The following is a 16,000-nucleotide window of genomic DNA, read 5'->3' as shown; positions in this document are numbered from 1 at the left end:
CCCTTCAGAACCCCACATTGTTACCAGAAAAGCACAGCTTAGAATACACTGTCTGGTAACGTCCAGACCAAGATGCAGAACCATGCAACCTCCCAGGTTTCCAGCCTGTTACTATTTAGGCAGGCCTTTTCCTCTGGGATCTGATCATTTTATACAACATTGCTGCACTTTCACAGATGCCTTCAGGCTCTGGATAAAACAGGAAGGCTAAGTACCTCTTTGCAGTATTTAGTGACGGCCATTCCTAAAGGATGCTCGCTGCTGGCTTCTGCTGTACCAACAACCGCCAGTACCTTCTTCAGGGGGAGCACAGCTGTGTCTCCCATCAAAAGCACCCTCATGACCTTAGGAACTCCACAGGTGATGGTCCCAGTTTTATCAAACATCACAGTCTTGATCTGCAAGAAAAAAACACATTTACTGCCTAAGCCCTGCAAGCACAGGGATGCTTGCATGTCTATGGCACATAGATGCAGTCAAGACTTTTAATAAACAGTTGACTGTATCCACACAAAGACAGAATAAATCCACAGAAGCAGGGATTCCTGTAGGTACCTTGAACTATTTGTACAGCAGGTCTCCTTATCCTTTCTTATTCATTCCTCATAAAGCTACAAGATCATCCGTGCCCGTATCAGGATCTCAGACAACAGTGTAATCATAGGACTGAGATGCATGCACAAAGGACAGTACATGCATTCACATGCAGGATTCATGTAATGGCACCTTAATCACTTTTACCACAAGGTATGTGATGCAAAAAGGGCTTTTTTGAACAAAGTTCTAAACAATTAACAATGACACTGAGGAAAGAGGACTCAGGCAGCGGTTTGGTGATAGAGAAGACATAAAGTGTGCAAGAAGTTCAAGAACAACAACCTAAGCAAAATCAATGTCATGCTATTCACCAAACTCAGCCATCACTTGCCAGCCAGGCCAAAGGGTCTTGAGGAATCAGAAATGAACCAAAAAACACAGCCCCACATATACTGGAACCCATAGTTAAAGTCAATTCTAATCCTGAAAATAAACACAGCAGAGAGAAACACAAACCCCACAAACTTAGCAGAGTAAGCACTTCTTTCATATCCAGCTATTCCAACACACCAACCTTGCAGAATCCAACAGATCACATAATTTTCAAAGTCCAGACCATAGCCTTGCTTGTATCCAAAAGGTAAAAAGTCCAAGCATTAATTAGCGGGGAGGGGGGGGGTTTATTATTTTTTCCCAGAATCTTGGAAAAAACTTCTGGTCAAGTAAGAATAAGAATTATCAGTCTGATTAACTTGCTGTTACTATCCTCCTCCCTTAAAATGTTCTGCATATGTCTAATACAGTCTATCACAGCATGGTTTTGATTAATTTTCTTTTCATGGGCTGTGAACGTCAAACCTCTTTCTCCTTCAACCGCTGCCTCCTCTTTGCATAATTTTTGTGTCTTTGAAGATTTTTTTTCTGCCTCCCTTCTATCTTTCTTGTCTATGCACTAAGACAACGTCAAACAATTCTCTTTTTTCCCATTGCATTCTACATTTTAAACTACTGATCATGAACAATATACATTTCACAACAGGTGTCAGAGGAAAGAAAAAACCTCAGTGGATTATTTGGCTCTTTTGCAGAAGAGGTAAACAAAGTGCAAAATCAAAAACCTCTGAGGCCATGAAGAGGATTAGCAACCTCACAGTCATGAGATTGTAGGATATGTTGGCTCTCAACACTGTGCTGTGACTACTTTGAAGAAGCTCTGATTTCTCTTCTTAAACTTAACGAGCAGTGATCAATTAAAGGAAAAAAAAAAAAAAATGAACAACTTTCCACAGTCTTTCTTTGGACCTGCAGGATTTCCTGGGGAATTATATTTCATGTAGCAATAGCTGGTTAAGTTACAAATGTACAGAATGAACTATTAACCTGATGTGCCATTTCCAGGGGTTTTCCACCTTTGATGAGAATCCCATTCTGCGCAGCCACTCCTGTGCCCACCATTACAGCTGTGGGGGTAGCCAGGCCTAAAGAGCAAGGGCATGCAATGCTCAGCACAGTGATTGAGGTTTGAAATGCAAACCTCAGTATTATTTCAGCTTTTGAAATGTTTTTGGTCTGATTCTGAAAGAAGAAGGAAGAGAAAGGGGAAAATAAATAAAGATACGTAAGACTGCCAACAGCAGATAACATAGGTGTACAATCAATCACAGTCACTTCAGAAAACACATTTATCTGGGAAACTTCAGTACAGGAAATCAGTCCATTATTGTTACTGTAATGCTAAAGAAATGTCAATGTTATGAATTGTTTACAGCAGTATTTTCTGGATTTTTTGCGGCTCAAGCATAGAAATGCTTGTCTCTGCTCTGAGTCGCCCAGGTGTCAGCATAACTTGTTGGAATTTCCTTTAAAGCTTAGCAAAGGAGAACACTATTTCCAGATACACAGATCCCCCTCAGTTGCTGAGCATAGCAAATAAACATCCTGAAGATAACAGAAGCTCAGCTTCTTTCTCAAGCCAAAACCACTATCTGCCATCAAGAACAGGAATGCCCACAAAAATTTCACACATAACAGGAATGGCTCAGCTCCTTGCAATGCAGCTATAGATCATGTTTAGCCCAGAAATGCTGTCAATAATTTCCATTTGTAAGAACCCCATGCAGAAATAAGGGGTAAAGGCGACAATATTTATACCTGCAGAGAGATTTTAAATAGCGTAATTATCTGCTCTGTGTAGAAAATACCATATTTTACAGAAGTATTCACAGAATATTCTGAGTTGGAAGGGACTCACAAGGATCATCCAGTCCAACTCTTAAATTAAAAAGCCCATACAAAGATTCAACCCACAACCTTGGGGTTCTTATCTAAGCTCCAACTGAGCTCCTCTCTGGGTGGTTATAACCTCAACCCCTCCATAGGAAAAGCATGTTAATTCCATTGGAAGACATCCTAACATAAAAATCCAGTTATAATAATAAAACTACTTACAGGAAAATATTTTTTAATAATATCAAAATTTACAAAACCAATTGTGATCCATACTATCAATGTCACAGTTGAAACGATGATGATAAATGGAACAAAGTATCCACTAAATTTATCTGCCAGTTGCTGGATGGGTGCCTATAAAAAATAAACCCAGTTACTTGCATGTTCATGGTCAAAACACATAATAAATATGCAGAGTTCATGAAAATACACAATACACAATAGTTCTGTAAAAACACAGTTTGCTGAAGTGTATAAGTATCAAAACATAGAATCTTTATAATACTCAATCAAAATACGTGAATAAGGCTTTCTTCTCTATTATTTTTACCTTTGACATCTGAGCTTCTTCCACCAATTTCACAATCTGTGCCAGAGTGGTATCACTACCAACATGAGTTGCATTAACAAGAAGTGAGCCATATGCATTTATAGAACCAGCAATCACTGTGCTCCCAGGCTTTTTAATGACTGGCATAGGTTCCCCTGGAAAGAAAAGAATAAATTAGCCAATACCCCTAACAGCACAATCCATTAGCACACAGCTCATTTTATGTTAGCAAGAGCAGTATGCTAAGCAATAATGACCAGAAATCACATACTGTGTATCTCTGTCTGGTGAAGACATTGATAAGTAGTGTCATACTTTTATAAACCTTTTTATAGGATTAATTTCAAAGCAAATTCTGTTTCCTTGGTCATAACTTTTCAGTATACCATCTCTCAAAAGGGATTTGCAAGGAGCAAATTTGTTGGAAAAGATACTTCTAGGAATTTCTCCATTAACACCTTGCATAGCAATGGGAGTTTGAGAAATCTGTCTTTATCTCCAAGACCCTCAGTTTTCGAAGACCAGAACATTTTTCCTGCGGAAAAGCTCCTGCTCTCCTGCAACCTCCGCAAGAATACTAGCTCTAGAATATCTTTATTTTCTCTGGTTTTAGTGGTAGTGATAACAACTGGTTCCCTGAAGCTAAAGGAATCCCTGTTCCCAAGTAAAGTAAAAACAGAACTAAAACAAGTAATCCAATGCCAATGTAAAAATTTTATATATTTTACTTTATTTATAATAATTGTACAATACATTGAATCGTTACTATATTTACAAAATGAAATTAAAATTTCAGAAGATGTAAAAAAGTCCTGTGACCCTTAATAAACATCAGATTTTGGGCTTTCTTTCCCCCTCCTTGCTCATTGAGAGAGCCCTGTCATACAAACTCCAGTATCTCATCAATATTTCCACATCATCCTTTAGAACTTATTTCTGAGAAGGCACCACCTCTACAGATACATTCCAGGGGAAACTCCAACCAGGTTGCTGAAATAATGACAATACTGTCATGACTCTAGCCACCCCATCAGTAGGTTAGTAAGTGGCCAAAGTGAGAGGAAAACCCCCCATTTTTAGGGTGTGCAAAGGTGTAGGATTTGAATTCAAGCTCACAAAGCCACAGCATCCATTAAGGTGGGAGGCTATTGAAACAGAGGTGTTTGGGTTGGGTCTGCTCTCTTTTCTTGTAATAAAGCGTTCCAGAAGATTGCACTTCCTTGTGTAAGATAAAGGAAGTTACCAGTAATGAGAGATTCATCTGCCATAGAGCTGCCTTCAATGACCTTTCCATCCACTGGGAACTTTCCACCAGGAACAACTTTAATAATATCACCCCTTTGAACCAGTTCAACAGGCACTTGCTCCTCTCTGCAGAAGACACAAGTAGAGCAGGCAGGTTACTTATGCCATCAGCTTTCAGGTTAACTCAATCAAACCTGGTCTGTGACCCAGGCAGACTGAAGGGATTTTGATTCATAAATACATACTTGACAATAGAGTGGCCAGGTCCAAGGGTCACCACAGTGGCTTCTGTGGCTTGAAGAGACATAAGCTTAGCAAGAGCTTCTGAGGTCTTACCCTAAGAAACAGAGATTAATGTTTAAGATACATTGAAATATATAAATCCTGATATGTACTTAACACAATGAACTCGGAACAACCTTTCATATTATAGACTACACCAGAAACAGCTGACTCAAAATTCCTCTGAATAGTTTACTCCTATCATAAATACACATTTGTGTGAAGATGAGTTACCTTGGCTATGTGTTCCAGCCATCTGCCAAGCGCAATGAACACAAACAACATCGGAGGAGTGTCGAAGAAAGTGACAGGGCTTTTCTCTGCCTTTTCAATGATTGCTACTATCAGGATCACACAGGAATACAGATAAGCAATCGTCGTGGCCAGTACGATGAGCACATCCATGTTGGCCGTCTTGTGCCTCAGTGACTTGTAAGCTTGTACGTAAAAGTACCATCCACCAAGGAACTGTTGGTGTAAGCAGGGACAGACTCGTATTAAGATCAGTAACCACATAATGCTGCCCATAGCAGAATTAAAACCATGCAGTACATAAGGGAACGCATTGCTGACCAAAGCAAATTTGATACTGATATAACATTAGGTCTATTAGGAGACTGACTCCATTGACATCCTCTCATTTGCACTTCCTTGTTCTCAAAACCAGCAAATATCCTTTTCTCCAGCACTGCAAAGTAAACAAGGCATAGAAAATGAAAGGATTTACCTACAGCTGCCCAATTAGTTTGCAGATGATCAGGTATCCCTTTATTTTAATATTACCTTCTCCAGGTAATAGTCTTGGAAACTATCTGATGCAACTTTGGCAAGAGTAAGAGCTATGAGTAAATACAGAATGGATAACTTGCAGAGAAGAGCCACTTTGTTCTGCATAGGTGGTACAGACAGGGCAGGCCTAATCCACTAAATCTTTCCATTAGCCCATCTTTATCACATCAGATTATCTAAGTGGGAGATGAAGAGAAAGCAAACCCTTAGGAAGTAATATGGACATACCTGAACAAAAGTGCACAGGATAAAGAAGAGAAGATTCAAAATAGATAATCCAGGAATTAGGTTCTGTTCCAGCACCTTAGATCCATGGTCTTCACCACTGGGTATTTGCATATAAATCATTATGACTACAACAGGGATACCAAATGCTAGGCTGTACAAGAAAGATTTCCTCCACCTGTAAAAGAAAAACAGTAAATCCATCGGTTTTTTACACCCCACTCAGGCCCAACTGTGCTAGTAGCTAGTAGCCTGTGCAGGGCTGGGGTTATTAGCACTGTACTAACACACAGGTTTGGGATATTTGCAAAGATTCAATATTTTGGAACAGCTTCAGTGTCTGCAACATCTTTAACTGTATAGACTTCTGGCAGTTAAAAACTAAAACTAATGAAAGTAATAAAAGTACTTGAACCAAATGGCGAACAGTAAAATTAAATATGCTTTAGACAAGAATAATCTAATTAACTGGGAAGCGTGGAGTTACAAGATATGATCTAGACATGTTCATTAGTGAGAGAGGAAAGAAATACTTACTGCTGTATTTCCTTTTTATGATCCAGGTTATGTGCATTGGGTGCTCTTTTAGCCACAGAGGCATGAAAGCCAATTTCCTTTTTATTGAAAGGGAAGGAAAGATAAGTTAGTTTTGATGAAGCTGACCGTATTACCTACAGCACATTTAAATTACACTGATTCTAGAAGAAATGTCAGAAAAGGACACTGTTCCATGTTTAATAAGTTCCAACCCCTTATTTATTTTTAGATTCTGCCAAAATGAGAGGATATTTCAGTCATTACTCAAAATTTGGACTGCAAAGGATTTCTGGTACCTATACATAAACAACGTTAGATGCACTAAGTGTCCAAGTTCTTAGGCATGGGCAGCTTCCACTGACAGGTGGAATTCTGCTGCACTCCTCCTAAAGAAAAATATTTGTATGCTCTTTCACCCCCATTGGAATAATCAGGAGATATGGGACATACCACAAAGGAAGTTAGAACACACAAGCCACTGGGAGCTAGATAACTTTGTGAGCAAGTTCCTAGCACTACAGTTTAATAAATACATCTGAAGTTGAAAATTAAAGTGCCTCAATTTAAATTAAACCTGTAGAAAAACTGCAAGGCAAAGCATCCCAGAAACAAATACAAGCAAAAATCCAGCTTTGAGTGACACTTGGGTGAGTTACTGCAGTAGAACCATGCCTCCTGCCCAAACACCCTAAAAACACAAAGCACACTTGCAAGAACAACACTCTTAAACTTCCTACCTGCATCATGAAATGCTTCTGTGGCAAAGTATGCTTTAGAGAACTACTCTGCCAGCCTGAACGGTCTGCTAGTTAACATGTTAATAACTGCTGCTGCATAAGTTCTGTGGTCTAGCAGATCTTTTCTGAGTAAATACTCTAGAGCATGGAAGGCAAACAGTCTCTGCTGTCCTCCTGATTACTCACTGCATGCACCTCATAAAGTATGATCTCTTCCCTTCTGGTGGGACAAAAAAAGAAAAAAATTTGTCCGCATCTGGGCCACGATAACAGTAGATTTTATGATCTGTGTGGTTACTGGTAAACCAGTATTTTTTAATTTAATATCAGGCTGTATCACAAGCTGTTTCCATTCAAAAAGATGTGGGAATAGATGCAAGTGTGTACTGAGATATGTAATGCTTGTGGCATGAGCTGTGGCAAAACTTCTTTTACAGCCTTTGTCAGTGTCAAGAGAAAGAAGTATTTTTTTCTGAATCAGCAACACTTTACTTAAATGACTGTTATTCTACACACAAAATCCCAAGATTCTTTTGCCAGATGAAGATAAAAAAAGGTTCATTTTGTATTTTTTAATGTGTGTTTTAGAGTAACAGCCTATGCATTCCTGTGGAGCACAACAGCCTCACCACAAGAGCATAAAATCATGGCAAGAACTATGGGATCTACAAAATCAGTGAAACCTCTCAAATATCAGCTGCTCTATTGCCTTCTAAATTTCATCATGTAATTGTCCATAGATAAAAAATTTCCAAAGCCTACCTTGATTACTTTTATAATATCTCGAGGTCCAATAATTTCAGGATCAAACTGGACGTGAGCTTTGCTAGTCGCAAGTGCAACAGAGGCAGAGAGTACACCATTTGTCCTCATGAGTTTGGATTCAATATTGTGAACACAAGAAGCACAAGTCATCCCTGTAATCTAATGAAAAGACAATTTTAGGTAGTTAGCAATCCCTCACAATCACCCAAAATTTGTAGGTGTACTTAAGACAAGGCCTCAACATAAAGCACTTGTCTTAAGTGGTACAAAGCTGAGAACATAAGAATCCACTTTTATTACAAAATTGTGCAGACAGCAGATATAGTCACAGCCATGTATTTGCATGGTAGCACTCAGACAGGCTATTAACTGTAAAAGTATAACCAATGTGGTTCTATCAACACCTATATTAACACTGCCAAAGCCAAACTCTGCATGTGTAACTTCATCTCTCAAATTTTCTTTCAATAAGGTGTGTTACCACTTAACGATCTATTAACACAGCAGCAGACTGTTGTTCTCTGTCTTGCAGTATCTGCCAGAGAATAAAAATTACTATTTGAGGAATCCATCCTTCATATAAGCAATTTACTAACTTTACTGATTTTACCCAAAGTTCCTAGACCTCTATGTAAAGCCCTAAACATTAGCAATATAAATTTGCTGACACATTCTCAGTTACTCTGAGTCTGTACTGAAGTGCCTTAAAGAAAACTTCTGTTTCATTTCTGCTTGATAAGAAAAGTCTAATCTGTACATAGAACTATCACTTTTTATTTCAGTGCTTTTGGATACGTTCTTCTAAGATGATTTTGTATTTTCAGCAGTTATGGAAAAAAATAGTGTCACTAGCCAGAGCTGAGCTGCTGAAGCCACAGCTGCCCAAGCAAAGCTATTTGCAAGAAAATGAGTCTCCCAGACCTGACTTCTCCAAAACAAACATAATTTCAAATACACATGACTTACAAGAAGCTCTACTTGCCCTTCTGTTTCTGCCTTATTTTCCATGATGGTAACTTCAAAACCCAAATTCTGGATCAGCTGTGCTATTTCAAGAGGCTGTACGAGTTCTGGCTTGTATTTTATTTCTGCTTTACCTGCCATCAGTGCTACCAACACTGAAACAATTCCTGCAGTGGCAATAACAAAAATATTAGATAATGTAGCTCCTTTGAGGGAAAGAAAAATAAAATATTACAAGTGACTGTCAGTGAGGACTGTAACAACACAGAGATATAATAAGTCTAATGATTTCCCTCTGCCTCCTTCTAGTGTTGTTCCCTAGTCACAACAATGCCTAACCACACTGAGTTTCCCTTTAGCAATGAGAGGAATTGCAAGATTTACACATGGAAGGAGGTGAGTTTTGCTATGATCTAATGAGACAAAAAGGATGTTTGGAAGCAGTCTTTACATCACTGCTGCAAGATCTACCCTAGACTCTTGGAATGAGCCCCGCAGCACACTAGATCTTTTTATTTGCCTGTTCTCCACCCCTCTTTATTTTTATAATATATAAAAGCCCACAGAAATCTACATTTAGAATTGAAAAATCAAAACATAAAGGTAATAAGGAAAAAAAAATGTTTTGAAGAGCTAATGTTTTCTTTGATTTGTAAGCCAAGGTAGCGAGACCACCACTGGGAGACGGGGGAGAGAGTAATCAATAAACAAAACCTCCCAAAGGCATGCTGACACAAATGAAATCAGACATTGCTAAGGCTCATCTGTTAATCTTCTACATGGCCAGAGGAAAGGCAGCCACAGCCTGCAGACTTCTAGACTGGTAAACACCACTGTGCCTAAGCCTACCCTGGCAGTGGGGCCATACATTTGTTTGCACCTGCTTGTGCAAATATGCCCAAGCATGCCTGAGCTCTCATGGCTCTGGAGGAAATGGATTGCTTTGTAAACCAACAAGGCCCTGAAAGCTATATGACAACCATTTCTTGTGTTCTTGTCTTCAGACTTATTTGAATTTTTTATCACATTACAACCTGTTACAAGTATGTTCATCATGTTTGTCCACTAATGCAATAGGATTGTTAAACAGTGACACAGTTGCATTAGCACTAAGAAAGAGCATTAAGTCTATTTAACTTCCAGATGTTGAATGACAGCCTCTTCCATTAATCTCATAGAATACATTTTCCATCGTATCATCCCTTATTATTAGACTCGTTACAGGAATCTTAAATTTATTACCATCTTCTTTCTGCAAATTTCTTTCAATGGTAGACACACACGATGCACAGGTCATGCCTGTGATTTGTAAAACACACTTTTCTTCTGTGGCTCCACTGAGCTGGTTTGACCCACCAGGGTGAGGATTGTCTGGAAGAGCATCCGAGGCATCGCCTTGGCGAGGAGGCTCTGGAGCTCGAGGCTGCACAGCAGCTTTGCTGGCATCAGGCTGGCACCTGTGTTCTTCAGTGGCGGTATCTTGAATAAATGCACAGTACACTGAATTATTTACAGTGTGATTGGATGACGCAAAAGTACAAACAAGCCACATTTATCAACCACACAAACCTTCATAGCTGTTTAGAATGTGACAAAATAACCTTGCTCTCTATACGGAAATAATATAGGTTGTTACTCTGTTTATAAAAATACATATTCAGCAGTACCACTTGCATGACCATCTAACTCTACAGAACTCGCTTTGCACATTCAGATGCAAATGATGCCCTCCAATTTCAATGCCTAGAGCTGTCAGCTACCTCCACTTGATAAAGATATATTGGTATCTAGAGGGTTCTTATCCAGCACAGAGAATGTAGTCCAGTCATACCCATTCTGTCATTGTTGCTGTCTATGCAGGACTCATATCACTTCATCTCAAACAAGGAAAACAAGCTTCTCAACAGGTTTCTCTTTATGGCACAGTATTCACACTGTGAGTACTGCAAAATGAGTATTGGAAGCACCCCAGAGACCTAAGTGAAAACAGGCCTCTTGCCTAAATAACGCTTTTATTCTTTGCCAGATATTGAGCAGACACACAACCGCTCCGGCTGTGTTCACAAACTACCTCCCTCGGGCAGAGGTTTGTGTAAAGGAGCAGGAGTTGCTTCCAAACATGTTAAACGTAGGGAGGTCCCTCCTTTTCCAGACGGAGTGGAAGGTCTCCTACCAACAAATTATAAGACAAACAAATTATAATTAAACACCGCATAGAGGCCCCTCCTCATTTGTAGTAGTACCACAGATTCAGTGGGATTGGACCCATGAGAGAAGTGTTCTTCTGTGATTAAACTACTTAATTTCAGGTAAACTACATCAGTGTTTCAAAGAAAATATGTTTAGTTGAAGACGGTAAAAATTGCCACATTCAAAATTTGCGAGAGAGGAGACAACTTTTTAAACATTGAGCACACGTACAAAATGCATACGCTGCTGCAGCTGACGTAAAAAATGGCTGTTTCCACCGAACAGTACCTGCATTTTGCCGCTTACTCGCTTAAAGAAAGGTTTAGTGAAGTAAGGCAGGTAAAAATACACAAGAAATAAAGGTCAAAGGCTAAAGACAATAAAAAGATATTTTAGCTAGGTAAAAAGTGGTTTTAAATGAAAGATACTTCATTAAGTTTCTAGGCTTTAGTATTCTGGAACATGAATGCAAACATTTGGTTTGATGGATCTACTTACAGCAGCCTGTAGACATGGGAGGAAACCTGTTTTGGGGGGTAAGGGGATGAAAGGCTTTGTACTTCAGACCTTTAGGCTTCATAATGTAACTCAGCTCTTACACCCACTGCTGTAGCTACTAAGGGCTGAAACAAGGTGCTTTACAGCTGGAACCTCTCTCCCTTGCTAAGTGAGGTCAGATCAGGCCAGGTATTCAGAAGAGACAAAGTCAATGTGATGCTTTAAGAGTTTCTCTCCAGAAATGAATCTCAATGCAGATGTTGCATGACCCACTTTGGCATGCTACCCACAGAAGAAAAACCACTGTTACCTGTCAGCACAGAGGCATCAAATCCCATGTCTTCTATGGCAGCTCTTAACTCTTCTCCACTAGTGACAGCTGGATCATAGTGTATGGTCCCAGTACTGCCAGCCAGAGAAACTGCTACACGCTGCACTCCTTGCCGCTGTGATATGGCCCCTTCTATGGACTGTACACACGAATTGCAGGTCATGCCACTGATCTTAATAACAGCTGACTGTGTCGTGCCTTTTGGTGGCTGTCTGATGACATTGTATGTGAAAGCACCTGAGGGAGATGCTGCTTCATGGACCTCTGAACCATTAAGGAGACTCACTTTAAAGTTTCCAGGTGGAAGGGATTCAATAGCTTGCTGCAGAGCTGACAGGGTGATTAAATCTGGGCTATACTGTACCACAGCACATTTCTGCTCCAAAGACACTTTAATACTTTTTATGCCAGGAAGATCTGATGTGTTTCCTTCGATGTTTCTGACACAGGACTTGCAGCGCATGCCCTCTATCTGTATAGTCACTGTTGCTGTGCTACCCATCTCGGTGGCCAGCGGATCCAGCCCATCACTCTTGAGACTTGCAGGCGTCTCCCTGGGATTTGCGTTCTGCAAGCGCTGGAGATCAATGGCACCCAGCTTCAAAGGGGCTGATTTACTTTTAACGGTGCACTCATACCCCAGGTCACTGATGTGTCTCTTGAGGTCATCAGGCTGAATGATGTAAGGATGGTAAGCAATAATTGCTTCTTTGTTATCAAGTGACACCTTGATTTTTGCTACACCGTGCAGTTTCCTAATCTTTCCTTCAATATTGGTGACACAGGACTGGCATGTCATGCCTTCTACCCGAAGCTTAACTACTGCTTCTTTCAAGCTCGGCGAATCTGCAGCTGCTGTTGTCAACTTCTCTTCTGCTATGCTGGCATCAAAGCCCATATCCAGAATTTCCTGGCAAATCTGTTCAGGGTTTATTTCCAACTGCAGATACCTGATAACCGCATTGTTCTGTTCAAGGGAGACTTTAATTCTCAAAATGCCCTTCACCTTGGAAATTCGGCCTTCTATCGACTGCACACATGATTGGCAAGTCATTCCCACAATGTTGACTACCACAGTATGCTCTTGGGAAGGTGTAGAGGGCATGGCTTCAGAGCTCTCCTCATAGCCCATGTTGTCAAAAGCAAAATTATGTTTCATTGTAGGCTTCAGCTCACAACCAGAAGTAGAATCAATGTTGGACAAAGCCTAAGGAGAAAGTGGAAAAGTAAAAATAAATGCATGTATCTTAAGCCTGTAAAGCAACAACAGTCTTCATATGCTCTCAAGCACATACTAGAAGTGCTCTCAAGTTAGTCTATATGGCCAAAACCCTTTACAATATTATTTTACACTTTGAATATATTACCAGTGAGTTATGCCCATGATGATGAATCAGGCTTCTGACAGCCTCTTGAGCAGCAATCTAGAAAATACTGACTAGGGATATAAAAGCAGAATTGACTCAATATTCCTACCCCAACCAAGTAATTTAAAACTTCAGTTCTCTGCATCCACAAGACACTTCCATCACACAGCCTGAGCTGCTCTTCAGAGCATACTGACCCACTGGCACAGTGGGTCACAGCAGAGTGTGCTGACTGCCTCTCCAAAAAGGTCATAAACTGACCCAGCTTGGCCAACCTGCTACTTTCCCAGGAAGAGTTCAAAGCAAACCAAAGAAAAACAAAAAGCCCAAGAAAACAGAATCATGACTTTTCCAGAAGCCTGAAACAAGTTGGTGCAGGGAGGGTCAGCTGCACGATATCTGAAGAGCTATATGCACACACACAAAGGCCTGGGCTTTCTGCATTTAGTAGATAATCCTTTTAACTTGAAATCTGTATCTAACAAAGACCTTGAAAGACACAGAACTGTAAGCAGATATTTTCACTATGGCTTAATTTTATTTACCTATTTTTGAGGCATCTAAGACTATAAATTGTGCTACAGGAATTCACTGATTTGATCCCACACTGATTTTCAGGATGGCCAGTACTGCAATAGGCCAGCCAGAAGTGAAATATCTCTCAGTCAGATCACAGGCTCTGCAATACTGGAACTCTATAGCTGAATGCACTCAATTGAATTGAAAATTAAATATTAAAAAAAAAAAAGTGCCAATGCTTCTCACAGAACAAGTACTGAGAGCACAGACTCTGTCTCTAATTGCTGAAGGCATGTGATGTTCAATATTGAAAAGGGCAGGGACAAGTCCTAGATTGTCAGATTTCATGGAAAGAACATGAAAATTCATGTCCATGATTTAAGGCAATTTTAAATACTAAAGATCTAGATGAAAGCTACTAGGATAAATCTATTCTCTAGCCTGCAAAGCCTTGGGCTCTCTGACATTCAATAAAACACCTGATGCTGGGCATTACTGCAGGGAGAGCCTGGAGAAGGGCCCACCGGATCAGGCTCAGTACTGCAGATCCTGTTCCTATGACGCACAAGAAAACTCCCTTCTCAGTACCACAGCATGGATGAGAAGCGTTTAGGCTGCTTAGTAACACTAGACTGCATCCAGTTCATTTGACGCAGTATTCAAAATTCATTAACTTGATTTTGTTTCATGCTTAGACAGCTTGGGAATAATGAGGTCTGGGGTCACAACCAAAACAGCAACACTTTAAGACAAGAGATTTGCTTCCAGCCTTTTCTATACTGTATTTGTTAGAACAGGAGGAGGAATGAGCAAATTCAACTCTTCAAGATTATGGTGCAGCCCCTCAACTGTCCTCACAGCAAACTCTCCCTCCTGCTCCCTCCCCTTCTGCTTGGCCTCATGGCTGCTCTCCAAGGATGCCGGGGAAGAAGAGTCAGAGGAATATTTTAGTCTCAGCATCTCCTTTTGCCTCCTCCTCCCACAGGCCTGGCAGCACCCGGGGCACTGTGCACTTCCCTTCCTGTAAATTAGTGAAATCCCCAACATACATGAAATGTGCCACAAGCACCTCCTTTCAAAACAAAGCATTAACAGCAAATCAGACTTCCCTGAGAAGGTGGTGCCCTGTTTAAGCACCACACAAAGAAAACCAAGACCTCCCCATTCTTGTGTCCTCCTATTGCTGTGGCTTCCCACAATTTGAAATAATAACCTGGACTTGTGTATGGGAAAAAAATGCCATCTGAAAAGTCCCCCAACCACCACATTTTAAATGTGGCCTAAACTCAAACTCGCATTTATTGTAAATTCTGCCTCAAGAAGCGTTATGTGAATATTGTCCATCATCCCCTCTTTCCTGTCCCCCGTCCTCCAAGGACAACGTTTACAGTGGCCTGCTCTTATCAACACCTGGTGAAATCTGTGTGACAGTTACAGAAGCTCGCCCTGTGCATGTACTCTGGCTCACAGGACAAAGGTATTTTGCATCCTTTGGTGAAACAGAGCACGAGTGGAGGAGATGAGAATCCTCCACTCTCTGCTTTACTGCCTGTCTAGCCACCACTTGCAGATGAAACTCAGGAACCATCACAGGCTTATGTCCTCCACTGTGCTCCCTCATGCTCACTAACTGTCTCAGTTTTCCTAGGTACCCCGTGACATAAAAGCAATTCAAATTAATGGTGTAAAAAGATTAGAGGGTATTTCTCATTATCCAGTCTTTTGAAAAACATAAAAGCAAGGACTGATTCCACTATCTCAATACACTGCGAGCCACAGAAACTTCAAAACTTGGCCACTGCTTTTTGTTTTGCATAAAAAGCTTTCCCAACATTCAGATGAATTGGCAAAAATATTTTGTTTTGTACTTGTCAAAACCAGACGTTTATGCTCTGTACGAGAAAAATCCTTGCACACAAATTTTTAAATGACAAGGAAAAAATAGAGAGGACATGTGGATATAAGAAAACTAAAAAGCTTCTTTCCCTTAAAAAAAAAACCCCACACAAGTTCCAAAACATTGAAGAATCTCTCCTCAAAACTATGAAATCTGCACAGGTATAGAAGAAATATTTACAAAGTTTTTAGTATTGTTTTTTAAGAGCTTCAAAAAGGCCTTCAAAAACAGAAGAGGCAGCAATACGTCCTTGTGTGTATTTGCAAAGAAGGGTGTTTCCACACCAGACAAGAGGAAAACAGCAGATTCATGTAAAGACACAAAGATGAGGCATACAGA

General features: G+C 40.2%; 1 protein-coding gene across 2 annotated transcripts in view; it reads right to left on the bottom strand.

The window, feature by feature from the left end:
• Positions 1 to 16,000, bottom strand: part of ATP7B (ATPase copper transporting beta) — a 34,005-nt gene that overhangs the window by 13,333 nt on the left and 4,672 nt on the right. For both annotated transcript variants that reach the window (XR_005699394.1, XM_040055170.2), the window contains exons 2-14: positions 11,858 to 13,085; positions 10,102 to 10,338; positions 8,863 to 9,026; positions 7,894 to 8,055; positions 6,395 to 6,471; positions 5,861 to 6,035; positions 5,078 to 5,311; positions 4,807 to 4,898; positions 4,560 to 4,687; positions 3,317 to 3,471; positions 2,986 to 3,120; positions 1,918 to 2,112; positions 216 to 398 (exon numbers count right to left, since the gene is read on the bottom strand). Coding sequence is in view for 1 of the 2 variants with exons in the window: in XM_040055170.2 (XP_039911104.1) it covers positions 216 to 398; positions 1,918 to 2,112; positions 2,986 to 3,120; positions 3,317 to 3,471; positions 4,560 to 4,687; positions 4,807 to 4,898; positions 5,078 to 5,311; positions 5,861 to 6,035; positions 6,395 to 6,471; positions 7,894 to 8,055; positions 8,863 to 9,026; positions 10,102 to 10,338; positions 11,858 to 13,085 (3,165 nt within the window). In the remaining variant the exon portion in view is untranslated. The remainder of the gene's footprint in view (positions 1 to 215; positions 399 to 1,917; positions 2,113 to 2,985; positions 3,121 to 3,316; positions 3,472 to 4,559; positions 4,688 to 4,806; positions 4,899 to 5,077; positions 5,312 to 5,860; positions 6,036 to 6,394; positions 6,472 to 7,893; positions 8,056 to 8,862; positions 9,027 to 10,101; positions 10,339 to 11,857; positions 13,086 to 16,000) is intronic.

This window comes from Hirundo rustica, chromosome 2 (assembly GCF_015227805.2).
Source record: "Hirundo rustica isolate bHirRus1 chromosome 2, bHirRus1.pri.v3, whole genome shotgun sequence".
Classification (NCBI taxonomy): Eukaryota; Metazoa; Chordata; class Aves; order Passeriformes; family Hirundinidae; genus Hirundo; species Hirundo rustica.
This window is presented reverse-complemented; position numbering and strand designations above follow the sequence as displayed.